General features: G+C 34.2%; 1 protein-coding gene across 1 annotated transcript in view; it reads right to left on the bottom strand.

Moving 5' to 3' along the window:
• Positions 1-15,442, bottom strand: part of LOC115222207 (cyclic AMP receptor-like protein A) — a 265,857-nt gene that overhangs the window by 93,206 nt on the left and 157,209 nt on the right. The window contains exon 4 of the mRNA XM_029792359.2: positions 4,629-4,685. Coding sequence (XP_029648219.1) covers positions 4,629-4,685 — 57 coding nt within the window. The remainder of the gene's footprint in view (positions 1-4,628; positions 4,686-15,442) is intronic.

Raw genomic sequence — 15,442 nt, 5'->3', positions numbered from 1 at the left:
CAGCCTTGGAAGAGTTACTGGTATCCTCTTAAAACAAGAAGCTAATGAGCAAACACACATCTTTACAATGTTTATATTTCTATGGAAACCTTTCTCAAGTTATAGATACACATGACAGTGTGTATTATCTTCAGTATAAATAATATCTAAGACACTGTCAACTACAGCATCACTCTAAATACCGCAAAGATAATAGAGAAAGTTATAAATAATCAACTCTTTTCATTTCCATATAGACAGAAGCAACAGAGTATTTCTTTCTTATGTTACACAGCAAGAGTCTCTGTCTTTGATAACTTTGACAAAAATTAAATTGTTGCTTTTGTCATCAGCAAAGCATTCTTCTTCATCTACCATGAAAAATCATTTTTCAAATATCTTCTGAATAGGAAATATCTGACAGATATCTTAATCACAATGTGGATGAATGAGGTTCTCTTCAGCATTCATTCTATCAACAAAGTTACCGGTTATATCTTTCAAACATTAATTAACTACTTTCTGATATTTCTATCCACAAATGTTCCTATGCAGATTATACTATCTTCCAGTCTTTATGGGTCATGTCCATGCAACTCAGATGCCTTTTAGTGGGAATATATATGCTTATGAACAGACCCTTAAAAATATCCTCCAATAACTGCATAACAGGCTCACTATACAATCACTCTCATAAGAAAGGAACCTCTATGTAGTCACTTGATCTGCTAGAATAAGCAGCCAAATCTGCCAAACTGTTCCCTACCTACATCTTAAGAGAAAGACACACTAATATATTCAATTTTGTATGTGTGTGTGTGTATGTGTGTGTGTGTATATATATATATATATATATATATATATATATATATATATATATATATATATATGTATGTATGTATTTATGTATACATACATACATACATACAATTCTGTGTGTGTGTGTGTGCACGTGCACGTGTGTGTTTGCATTACATCTAAAAAGATGGAATGGTCATACTTGGAGCACTCTTCAGATGATACAAAGCTGAAAGATGAAAATACTAAACCTAAACAAATAGAAAAGCAGCTGTTCTGCATAAAAGAGATACTAAGTATGTAAGAAGGTTATAACTCAGATCATACTCACACACAAACATACGACACAAAGCAACAAGATTTCACTCACCCAAACATATCTTGAATCATGAGATACAATGACAATGAAAAAAAAAAGTACTGCCTTTATTCCCTTCTTAAAGTCACCATATCCAACAGTGATTCTATTGCACATAGTACAACAAAAACAACTAACATACCAAAGTCCATGTTAATTACACATAGCAACAACCGAAGTATCTAGGGTACAACACACAGCCATTATATAAAAAAAAGTTGAACATAGGCACAGATATGGCTGTGTGGTAAGAAGCTTCCTTCCTAACCACATAGTTCCAAGTTCAGTCCCACTGCATGGCACCTTGAGCAAGTGTCTTCTACTATAGCTTTAGGGCAAACAAAAGTCTTGAGTGGATTTGGTAGAAAGAAACTGAAAGTAGCCTATTGTGTATATATATTTATGTGTGTGTGTCTTTGTGCCTATGTGGGTCCCCAACCACTGCTTGACAACTAGTGTTGGTTTGTTTACACCCCTGTAACTTATCAATTCAGTAAAAAGAAACCCATAGAATAAGAAACAGGCTTAAAAAAAAAAGTACTGGGGTCAAATCATTCAACTAAAAGTTCTCCAAGGTGGTGCTCCAGCATGGCTGCAGTCTAATGACTGAAACATAAAAGATACTACAACACAACAGTACCATCATGTTGAACATTTACATTGTGGCAATGCAAGGAATTAAGCTACTGTAACAGAAAACTGGCCAAGTTTCAAACCCTGAATGTATGGTCCATTTACAGCTAATCTAGGCATTTTCTCCAATTTGTGTTTGTAATATTTATGTATACTTTAAGGCAGTGAGCTGGCAGAATCACTAGCATGCCAGGTTAAATGCTTTTGGCATTTCGTTTGTCTTTATATTCTGAGTTCAAATTCTATGGAGGTTGACTTTGCCTTTCATCCTTTTGCTGTCAATAAAATAAGTACCAGTTGGTCACTGAGGTTGATGTAATTGACACCCCACATCCCAAATTTGCTGGCCTTGTGCCAATATTTATGTATAATTTAAGGCAGCCAGCTGGCAGAATTATTAGCACACCAGACAAAATGTTTAGCAGCATTTTGTCTGTCTTTATGCTCTGAGTTCAAATTCTGCTGAGATCCAGTTTGCCTTTCATCCTGTCAGAGCCAGTAAAATAAGTACCAGTTGAACACTGGGGTCAATTTAATCAACTTATCCCCTTTCCTGCAATTGCTGGCCTTGTGCCAAAATGTATACTTTACTTCAGAAACATGTAAGTTATTTTATTTTTTGTATCTTCTGACCTCTTTTAACCAACCAGAAATGTCAGTTTAACACTTCTTGACCTTACACTGATAACTCGTTCAGTTAGTTTCAAATATATAAACAGATAACAAGAAGTCATACACAACCAGCCAGAGCCAAGCTTTTGAAAGAGAAATGCATCAACAGACAAGAGTACATTTTAGCCCTTGGCTATTGGCTTCTAACCAATAGCAGAAAGTACCAATATCACCAGTACAATAAATGAGTCTATTGACAGACAATGAAAACAAAAAAAACAAAACTGTTATGACCAGCCAGGCTATCTGACACACAAACATACCGTAAACTTTTTGCAAATGTTATCCAGTTAAAACCTACTACTGCCACATGTACATACATATACCATTCACAATACAATCAAGCATTTTAGTGAGCACGCACACACACATTGCAAGCTGAATTTTTGTTTATCAAAATATTTCTTGAATGGCCCATCAGAGATTCAGAAAAAATTAACATGTAGCATTCAAAAATAGACATTTTTATAAATTGTTTTAACAGTGGAACTCAAAGTATATAAAGCTATGCATTTTAGTATAGTAAAGAGTTGTCAATGATTCTTTCAAATTGGGCTTCATTTCTATCACTTCTCACCACAGCTGGTGACCAGAGCCAAAAATCAATAAAACCCTTTTACCTTACAAGAGAACAACAACAATACAAGCACAAACATATTTGTAAGCCAAAACATTTACATTTGGTTGCACTACAGTCCCTCTTCAAGCTCCCTCAAATTCCTAATTTCATCCCAGTAAGCTCAGTGTAGCAGCCTTATGATAAGCACATAATTATGCATCACAAAATGTAGATACCACAAATGACAATATTAATAAGGCATAAAAACACAAGTATCCATGACAAAATTCAGCAGAATGAAGCATTAATGTAATACTTGTGTATATTAGCACCAATCTTACTAACCCACCAAACTACATACCACAGTTATAACATCTTAATCACCTTAACACACCCGTAAAACTGTAAGTGATGGGAAATGTCACCACATACAGCACATCCTGGTTCATAAATAATATAAACTACAAGAGAGACAGATTAGTATCATAATTAACCTTTTATTATTCAAACCAGCCATATCCAGCCCACATATTCTACCTGTTTTATGTTCAAACCATCCCAGACTAGCTTCTCACACCTTCCTATAATGTTATTCTAAAAATAAACAATCACATCATCGAAATCTCAAAGTTATGAGATAATGCATGATTAAATTTATTTTTAAATGTGAATAAATAAACATAACATTCAACAGAATAATTCAATAATTTGAAAGAGTTAAACTCTTTTCACATCTTTTCCCAACATCTCATGAACACAAAGACTAACTACAATGACTTCTCTTCAGATATCTCTTTCTGCTCCACATACTTAAGCCATCACATTTACAAACTAAACAACCCTCCAACACTTCTACGACCACCATACTTACCTAAACATTGTGAACCAAATAAAAACACTTTTATAAAGAATTTTATAGAATACTTTATAGAGTGCAAAAAAGCCTAGAGGAATCAACTTGCAACCAAGAGACAGAATTACAATTTGTAAAACTTAGCAACAATAGAGTCACCAACAAAGCTGCTATATTACGTATATTGAAGAAAATAATTATAGAAGTTACCAAAAGATGTTTACAAAGTAACATAAAAAGTAGAAGCCTAATTACATAACTGAAATAACCAAACTCAAATACATCAATGCCTCAGAGAACAGAAATAAAACTCAACAGCAAGCAATTAAACACGGAAATAACATAGAGAATATACCAAAGAGAAGCAGAAAACTGGCAAACATTTGTATCAGACATAATTGACAAATCTAGAAGTAAGGAAAAGAAAAAAATACACAAAATAATTCATCAGAATAACAAAGGGCATGCCACATTTCATGTCTCAATAATAACTTTAAGTAAAATAGCAGCACTGCAACAGTAAGCAAACTCACTGATCACAGGCTTTTGTAAAATCAGTCACCAATATTACACTACAATAGAAATATAAAATGCAAGATACACAAGTTCCACCTACACTGACCCAAACCTCTTTATGGTCACTCACCCTTCGAAATGTTTATGTCATTGAGTTTATATATTTGCAATAATATATTTTGGTAGTATTAAAGGTACCCTTGTTACTCATTTTAAATATTTCTTCTAAATTGTTATAGTTATAATTATATTTTACTTACCATTAGGTAGGCTACACAGTCCAATAATGCTCCAATACTAAGATAAAGTATAAGTCTCTGAAACGATAGAAATTAAAATACACATATACATATATTTATATATACTTATATATATACATATATATATAACAATGCTTAAAACTATGTGTGTGAAAGTGTACAGAACTATTCACACAGAATATCCTGGAAAGTAAAATATCAATTATTGTTTACAGATAGGAATATCTTTACTTTCCAAAGTACTAAAGTGGTAATGATTTATAACCAAGTGAGAGCAGATATAAAGACAATTATTAATGGTGTCTGGTTTTTGACAGACAAAGGTTTTTTTCAAAGGTAAACAGAAAAGTAAAGAAAGAAATTTCATCAAGCTGCAAAAACTAAGTTGTCTGAGATGTTAACTCATAATCTGAATTAAAGTGTAACTCAATGCTCTGTTTAAAAAAAAATTAATTGAAAATTTATTTCTCAAGGAAAAAAAATTCAGGTGCAGCTGTGGTTGTGAGGTGCAAGCCATAATAGTGAGGTTAAAAAAGTTTGCTGGTTTCAGGTTCAGTTCCAGCATCTCGCACCTCGAGCAAATGTCTTCTACTATAGCTCCACTCCAGGTCAACGAAAGTCTTGTGAGTGGATTTAGCAAACAGAAATTGAAAGAAGCACATTGTGTGTGTGTGTGTGAGTTATATGTGAGATTGAGTGTGTGTGTTTATGTCTCCTTGTTTTGACACCACATGATAGCTGTAAATGAGTGACAACGTCATGCAAACAGTGTCATTCATTTCCAATATTCTTTTCTGCTCCAGGCACAAGGCCCGAAATTTTTAGGAGGGGACCAGTCAATTAGATTGACAAGAGTACACAATTGGTACTTAATTTATCGACCACGAAAGGTTGAAAGGTAAAGTTGACCTCAGCGGAGTTTGAACTCAGAATGTAAAGTTAGACAAAATACGGCTAAGTATTCACCTGGCATGCTAACGTTTCTGCCAGCTTGCTGCCTTTCATTTCCTATATTCTGCAACAACATATCTGGCCATGGGATAATTTTATGTCGCTTGGAAATAGATGAAGGTTTACAACAGGAAGGGCATCTGGCAAAAGAAAATCTACCTCAATAAACTCCATTCGATTCATGCAAGCATTGAAAATTAGGTATTAAAACGATCGTCGTCGTCACAGGCTCCATATTTGTTACCATGAAAATGAGAGTGATGCCATGCCTAATTTGAAATAAGATTTGCACTTTTCCTCCAAATGTTATTCACATAAACATATTTCTCACTGAATAGTGAAGATCTGTAGCTCACTAAATAATTAGTATATTAGCTTGCCAACCCAAAAGCCAGTTGTCTGACAACTGTCACCAGTGATGCACACAGTAAATGATAAAAGACTTAACTGTCAATATCTTTGCTTTGTAAATTGGCATCATTAAGTGGTCTTGATATAATTAATATAAGCATTAAGAACATTATATAATTAGATGCTTCGTGAGTTTCAGAATTCAAATCCCACATGGGCAAAGACAACAAAAGAATGACAGTATTATCTAAGAATGGAAAACTTTCTTAACTATATAGAATCATGGAATTTGGGTTAACTCATTAGCATTCAAATTACTCTATCAAATGTAATGCTTATTCATTTACATTGTTTTGAATTAATCTTGCATTATCTTGTAACTTCAAGATTTCAAGGATGTGATTGTTTCATTTTATAGGGTAGGTGTGAGAGGCCAAACCTTGTCAGTTTGAACATAAAAGAAACAGAATATTTGTGCTGCATATGGCCATTTAAAATGCTACAGGGTTAAACTTTATCATAACTGACCCACAACAGTTGATATACACTAACATATCTAATAAAATGTTCTGTTCAAACAGGTCCGATCAACAGCTTTATTCCAATATCTAGACTTAATCTTGCTTCATTAGTGTCCAAGGAATTCTTCCTCTCGCTGAATGGCGATGGATTCACAAGAACTGAAAAATAAATGAGTGATCACTATTTTACAGCTCTTTAGTTTGACCAAAATGTTCATTAGAAATTCAAGTCATTAAAGTAATAACTGCATTGTTACCTAAACACTATTTTACCAACGATCTTGTCTTTTACTTGTTTCAGTCATTAGACTGCAGCTATGCTGGGACACTGCCTTGAAGGGCTTCAGTTGAATAAATCAACCTTAAGCCTAGTACTTATTCTATCAGTCTCTTTTGCCAATCCGCTAAGTTACGGGGGATTTAGACACACTAACACTGGTTGTCAAGAAGTAGTGGGGGACAAAAGCACACACACACTCACACATTATATATACACATGATGGGCTTCTTTCAGTTTCCATCTACCAATCCACTCACAAGGCTTTGGCTGGCCAAGGCTATAGTAGAAGTCCCATGCAGTGGGACTGAACTCAGAACGATGTGGCTGGGAAGCAAGCTTCTTATCACTCAGCCATGCCTGTGCCTATTGATAAAAATATCTATAAATGACATTCTTTAAGTTTAATGAAAAAATAATCCTATTCTTCTCAAGACAGTTCCATGCTTAAGAAAAAGAAATTTAACCAAATTGATTCAATACTCTTTGCAACTGTCATTTCCTGGTTTATTCTCATCACGTTTTTGTTCTTTATTCTGGTCTTTATTTACAAGCACAACAATCTTTTTTTTTTAATGCTAAATATTTCTTTTGTTTCACTATTTCACATTTCATACATACAATTCTCTATAATTTACCCTACAATGTGAAGAAATTTGATGCTATTAGTAACATCTTTCTTTTGACATAAGCTTTGCATAATTTTCTTCTCAAAGAACATCAAAGAAAATATTGATCTTTACCAACAGTGTATTAGCTTTAAGGATAATATCCTTTGCATAATATGACTTATGCCAAAGTTTATGGAATTATTTTTCTGAGAACAACTTGAAGTTTATAATTCTAATACGATAGTCTGTCGACATATATTAGTAACAAATATCAAAAAATTAGCTCATGTGAAGTTATATTTGGAAGTAATTCCCATCCAAAATATTTTCAATGTTGTTATTGCTACATTTCATAATACTTTCTCTTTGCTAAAATCCTCACTTTTCATTTCTCATGTCTGTTCACAACTTTCTCTCATCCTTTCTACATTTTTATATCAACTTCACTAATTTTATGTAAATCATAGTCATTCACAACTTTCTCAAGCTTCTTAACATCTTGAATCTTTATGTGCATCACTGATTTTATTATTTAACTGGTCTACAAGATTACAGCCAGTTGTCGAAATGTTTTCCTACAATTTATTATTTTTCTCTACCTCAGACATCCTCTCACTGAGATTTATCAAATGTCCAAATAATATGTTATAGCATTCAAAATCAATATTACATGTTTTAAACTAGAACAAGTTCTAATTAATAGGAAAACTTAAATGCCTTATATGTGTGTATCTTGCAGCTGTGATATAAAATACTTCTCACAATCAAAATTATTATCAGTAAATTTCCATGATGGTGTCAGTCAGAACTGGTTTCTTTTTTTTTTTTACACATGGTTTTGGGTTTAATCCCACTGTGTAGCACCTTAAGCAAGTGTCTTTACTATAGCCCTGGGCTGACCAAAGCCTTCTGAGTGGATTTGGTAGATGGAAACTGGAAGAAACTTGTCATATATATTTATTTGTGTCTGTGTATATTTATGTTTGTCTCCCACCACTGCTTGACAACTGGTGTTAGTTTGTTTGTGGCCCCATAACTTATCAGTGTGCAAAAAGTGACCGACAGAATAAGCACCAGGTTTTAAAATAAGCACTGGGATTGATTTGTTGGACTAAAACCCTTCAAGGCAATGCCCCAGCAGGGCTACAGTCCAATGATTGGCACAGGTAAATGATAAAAAGCAAAGACAATAATGGTAGAAATTTGATTCTAAACATATTGGAAAAATATTTACTTCCTAAAGTCCTGTACTACAAATAAGCACAATCGACACCAAATCCTGAACTCCATACAACTAAACAGCAATTCTGGGCTATGAAACAGAAACTAAGCACTCTTCTATCAAAAGACATCCTCTTCACATCTTGTGTATTTGTATTTGTTGTTTATCCAATGAATTTCTTCAGATTTTTTTCTTGCTTCAGGTTTTGGGCATCATGATCAGCAATACCTGAAGCAGTGAGTTAGAAATCAATAATAATGATTTCAAATTTTAACACAAGGTCAGCAATTTCAGGGGAGGGAGTAATATGGTTACATCAACCCCACTGCTCAGCTGGTATTTATTTTATCAATTCCAGGAGGGATGAAAGGTAAAGTTGACCTCGGTGGAATTTGAACTCAGAACATAAGAGACAAAATGCCACTAAGCATTTTCTCCAGCATGGTAACAATTCTGCCAGCTCACCACCTTAAAGAATTCAGTAATATTCTGTTCTATAACAGGCACAAGGCCTAAAAATTAAGAGGAGGGGGCTAGTCAATTAAATTGACCCCAGTGCATTACTGGTACTTATTTCAATGACCCCCCCCCCTAAAAAAAAAAATGAAAGGCAAAGTCAGCCTTGGCAGGATTTGAGATCAGAAAGTAAGGACAGACAAAATGCCACTAAGTATTTTTCCCAGTCTGCTAATGATTCTGCTAGCTCACCGCCTTAAAGAATTCAGTTATATAATTAATGATTTAATTAGACAAAGCTTGGGTTTGGACAAGATATTTCAGTATCATCTCTACGCACCAGAGATCAGTGATTCTGATTGGAATTTAATCTGGATTTAATGAGCAGTAATAACAAAGCCGATTCTGAGCAAGAGTGGGATGATCATCTAGTTGATTATTGCATTAATGCTTTCGTTAGTGATGTGGGCTCTACAAATCCTTTGAATGTAGAAGCAAAACTCACTGAATATTTTCTTAACTTTTTCCTCAAGGAATATTGGGCAGGATAAATGATGAGACCAAAAGTATGCATGTCAACAGGGCAACAGCACCTTTATTACATGAATGGAGAAGATGGGGGCATATCTTGGAATGCGTTTTCTTAATGGAAGTTGTGCAGCTTCAAAGTTAAAAAGTCTACTGGAACACAAGTTCAGCTTTGAGAAAGAAAATCGATGCCCAGGAATTGTTATCTTATACATATATGTTAACACACCACCTGTAATTGGGAAACAGTGATATGACAATAGGTAAAAATCAACAACAACCAGTAAAAATTACATTTGCAATGTACACTAATAATCCAATAACCATGTTTAATCCAAACTCATGCAATAGTTATATTTCCATGACTTTTATACTAGAATAACTGCAGTTTCTTCAAAATCTCTAGTTTCTAACAGGATTGGGAGATTTACATAGAGAAAGCACTACATCAGTTAAAGAGTTCATCATCATCATCATCATTTAACGTTTGCTTTCCATGCTAGCATGAGTTGGACGATTTTGACTGAGGGCTGGTGAACCAGATGGCTGCATTAGGCTCCAATCTTAATCTGGCAGAGTTTCTACAGCTGGATGCTCTTCCTAACGCCAACCACTCTGAGAGTGTAGTGGCTGCTTTTTACGTACCACCGGCAAAGGGGCCAGTCAGACGGTACTGGCAATGACCTCGTTCAAATCTTTTTACATGTGCCACCGGCACAGGTGCCAGTGAAGCGATGTTGGTAATGATCACACTCGAATGGTGCCCTTGTACGTGCCACGGGTACGGAAGCCAGTTGGCTGCTCTGGCAACGATCACGCTCGGATGGTGCTCTTGGCACCCTACTAGCACAGGCATAAGTGCCAGTAAGGCGACGCTGTAAACGATCATACTCGAATAGCCGCTCTGTCAATGATCACACTCGTATGGTGCTCTTTGCACCCTGCTAGCACAGGTGCCAGTCATCGAATTGATTTTGATTTGATTTTGATTTCACTTGCCTCAACAGGTTTTTGCAAGCAGAGTTTAGTGACCAAAGAAGGAAAAGGTATGCATAAGCGGGCTGGTTATGCTCCTGGCATAGGCCACAGGTTATGGTCTCATTTGGCTTGCCAGGTCTTCTCGAGCGCAACATATTTCCAAAAGTCTCGGTTGCTAGTCATTTCCTTGGTGAGGCCTAATGTTCAAAGGTCGTGCTTCACCACTTCATCAAAATGTATAAATATATAAATAAATAAAGTAAATAACAGGCTTCTTAGAGATTACAAACCAAGTAAGTTTACTCTTGATTAATGAGAAAAAAGTTAGTTATATGAAAAATATAATGCTTGTACTGGCCTTTCTGCTAATTATTTTCAGTTTAATTTTAATCAAATTCATTCGAAAATCCTATAGGAAAAAACGTCACCTTGCTTTCTATTTTGATACGGAATTTCAAAAACATTGAAAAAGAAAAAATTCAATACAATACGGAAAGTCATATCTAAGGCTAAATCTGATGCTGCTATAAGTTTAACCCTTTTATTACTGTATTTATTTTGAGATATTCTGTGTTTCTTTCACTTACGTTAAATATAACAAAGAATTTAGTAAAATCACTTAGTTATCATTCAACTAGTGTTAGGAACATAAATTGTAACTAAGGTTTGGTAGAAGATTTTAATTCAAAATTTATGAAAACAAGACATTTGCACTCAAAGCAAGAGCCGGTTTCAGCCGGGTTGGTACTGAAAGGGTTAAGTGTGCTAGGAAATTCTCCTTGCAAAGGTGCCTATTTTCAACAGACATTCAGAAAATATTGTTTACTGCCATCATAAAATATTCAAGACATACAAATGTTTACAACCAATTTCACACCTCAATAGGTAATTTTTAATTCATCTTACACATTTATATATATGTTACTATTCCAACTTGACCATTATTTATACTAGTTTAACCAAACATATACAACTTTTTCAGCATGTCTTTATAACTTACTTACATGCCAGCATCCAACAGCATCAAATTTATTATCACCTAATAATTTCTCGTTATCTCCTTTTACTGCATATATCCATATTCATACACAATCTTGTTATGCTTTTTTTAATGTAGTTGTTTACAAGTTTGTCTTTATGCAGTTATTAAGAAATATACATATAAGCATGTATGTGTGGATGTGCATGTCTGTGTGCGCATGAATCTAAATATAAATTTAACTATAAGCATTTATCTATATAAGGTGTTTGGGTTAAATTTGACAATTTTTATGTGCCCCACCCCTTTTATTTTTATTTTTAGGAACAGCTTGATGTACTGGTGAACAGTCAATGGTGTTGGAGAGTATAAAGATTATAGTTCAGAAAAAAATTAGCTGACATGCTGGAAAAGAATTTCTTGTATCGCGATGATTCGTGCAAGGTATCAAAAGGTCAATGTCATGATGGCTGCTCAATGCTCTGTAACCGGTGTAAAAGCTGTAAGACATGACGTGGGCAGTTAGCAGGGACACAGCAGGTCCTCTGGCTGTATCATGTGCTTGAATTCATCCAACTGCAGGACAAGGTGATGGAATATCCAAGCAAGGGAATCTGGGCTTTGGTGAAAGATGAGTGTTGAAGTCACTATCATGAAGCTGGTCCCGAATGAAGACCTGAGCTACCACTCATACAAGAGGTGCAAGGGATAAATTCTGACAGCCAAGGCCAAAGAGAACCATTTGAATGAAGCTAAAGAAGCTCCTGAATAAGATGAGGCATCCTGTTGAACAGGGAATGATCTGGTTCTCAGATGAAAATGATTTCTCTAAGGACCAGTTGCACAATACCCAGAACAACAGGTGGCCTGCCTACAAGCCATATGATGGTGTTTGGCTGTGCCTCCAGTGAGGGATATGTTATACCATCCCACATCTTTGAACAAAGCCTTAGGCTCAATTCAGATATCAAGGTGAAGCTGCTGGTGAGGATTGTTGCTGGAAGGCCATATGTGTGGCAGCAGGGTTCAGCTCCTTACTGTTCCTCCAGGAAGAGTCAGAAGTGGTTGTTGGAGAATTGCTACAACTTCACCAGCCCTAATTCCTGGTCACCTAATCTCCCCAAATGAAATCCTATAGATTACTATGTGTGGTGAGAAAGACACCAACCACTCGACTTGCAACACCAAGGCTGAGCTTGTGTCCAAGATCAAAGAGATATCTGAAGATCTTCCTAGAGACACAGCGAGGAACACATGAGCCACATTCCAGAGCTTTCCTGGGACCAGGGTGGAAGCAGAGGGCAGCTACTTTCAGAAAGGTGTGTTACCCCCTAGCCATAATCTAGTTGATAGTTTTTATTCTTGGATGGTATATTATGTTTTCTTTTCCTCTTATTCAAACTTTCAAATTTAGCCCCAAAATCCTGTATATCATTCTAAACACATTTGCTGGGGTAAGTATTCTTGATGTGCATGTATATCTATATTAATTAGTATTTATTTGCATATGTGTACGTGTTTATTTATTTATATATATATATATATATATATATATGTACTGGCAAAAACGGTAAGATAACAGAAGAAAGAAAGAGACCTCAATATTATGTAAATAGAGGAATTTATCTGTAAATATAATATGTGACAATTATTCGGTAGCCAAGATAAACCTCTGAGTTTCGGATGCTGAGGTGGAAATCCACACCACCATCTCTTCAGTTATCCGGATAACATATATATCTTGGGTACGAATAACTGTCACATATTATATTTACAGATATATATGTATATATATCATCATCATCATCCTTTAACATCTGTTTTCTATGAAATGGATGGTCTGACAAGAGCTTGCAAGCTAGAGGACTACACCGGGCTTTATTTACTGTATGTTTTTGGCATGGGTTTTACATACACACACACATACTTCTTTATATGTGTAGGTATGTATGTATATCTTTTCCAGAAAATAATGCAGGTTTGCAAATTTGTGTGTAAATGTGCATGTATGTAGAAAAACAGATTTGAAGAATTGAGGCAAATAAAAAAGAGAAACAGATCAAAAGAGCTGTGAATGTGTGAAAAGTAGGCAGAGTTAGAAAAAAAAAAGTCTTTATTCAACATAATATGGAGGAACACAGATTGGATGAAGATTGAGCTGATAAACTACACAAAAGGGGTTTTAATTTGAATCAACTAATTCATTCGAGCATTGGTAAAATGTTCAGTTATAAATTCAATATATAATGCAGTTAGAAGTATTTAGGGAATATCATTCATATATGTATATCATAAATATATATATGTGTATGTATATATATATATATTATATATATATATATATATAATATATATATATACATATATATATATACATACACATATATATATATACATATATATGTGTGTGTGTGTGTGTGTATGTGTATATGTAAGTATGTACATACATATATGTTATATAAATGCATATATATGTATATACATACACATGTTATATACATACATATGTATGCATATATACATACACATATACATATATACACACACATATACATGTATACATACATATATATACACATATACATACACACATATACATGTATACATACATATATATACACATATACATACACACACATATATACACACACACATACATGTATACATACATATATATACACATACATACACATATATACACACACACATACTTGTGTACATATATATATACATATATATGTATACATATATATACATATATATGTATACATATATATATATACATATATATGTATACATATATATATATACATATATATGTATACATATATATATATACATATATATATATATATAATATATATATATATATATACATATACAGATGCATACATACATATATATATATATATACATATATATAATATATATATACATACATATATATTATATACATACATACATACATATATATACATACATATATGTATATACATACCCACACATACATATACACACATATATGTATATAGACACACATAAGCAGGGTTAATGCATAATCACTGACGTTAGAAAATTTAAATTGCACATATTATTGTGGAAACATTTGAAATGAATGAATTTATAGATAAATGAAAAGTAAAAAGATTATTTTTACAAGATTAATAAGTAAGTGGATTTACACTTGATTAGTTACAAAATCGGTTAGAGATTTTAATTTGGGAAATGCAGTTATTTAATTAACAACCATAAGCATATACTTAACACTCGTAATTGCAGCCAGCAGAAATAAATTGAATATAAAACTAAACACTGAATAGAAAGGAGAGGGGTTAAGTTTGATTATAAGAACGAGGAATAAAGCTAGATAGATAAATACAAATTATTACAAATTCATATATATAACACACACACACACACATTATATATATATATATATATATATTATATATATATATATATACACTGAACTACAAAAGAAACGTTGCACTGTAAAATATGATACAATGCCACAAACAGCATAGATGATTGTCCATGCAGTGGCTGACCAAGGGTTACAACAGCACATGAAGATCTCCACCTGCACTGGTAGCACTTGCAGGACCAATTCCAGAGAGCAACAGAATCAGCTAGGCAGACCATAGGGATTCACCACAGACCCATTTGAGTAGAGAGAGTTCACCACCAGTTGATCTCTTTCAATCTGTCTTGTTGATGTCCAACTTGGGGTCCCATCCTCACAGATGGGCACATCTGCAGTGGGTTCAAAAACGTCAGAACTGACAATACCAGCAGTGGAGGACTGTAGTCTTCTCTGACAAAAGTCAATAATGCATTTCTGTGGTAGATGGCAGAGCTAGGGTTTGGAGAAGAAGGGGTGAACATCATGCCAATGCCTGTGTGGTGGAGAGAGACTCATGGAGAGGACAGAGCATCATGG

Source organism: Octopus sinensis, linkage group LG19 (genome assembly GCF_006345805.1).
Source record: "Octopus sinensis linkage group LG19, ASM634580v1, whole genome shotgun sequence".
Classification (NCBI taxonomy): Eukaryota; Metazoa; Mollusca; class Cephalopoda; order Octopoda; family Octopodidae; genus Octopus; species Octopus sinensis.
Note: the sequence above shows the minus strand (reverse complement) of the source record. Positions and strands in the feature narration are given on the sequence as shown.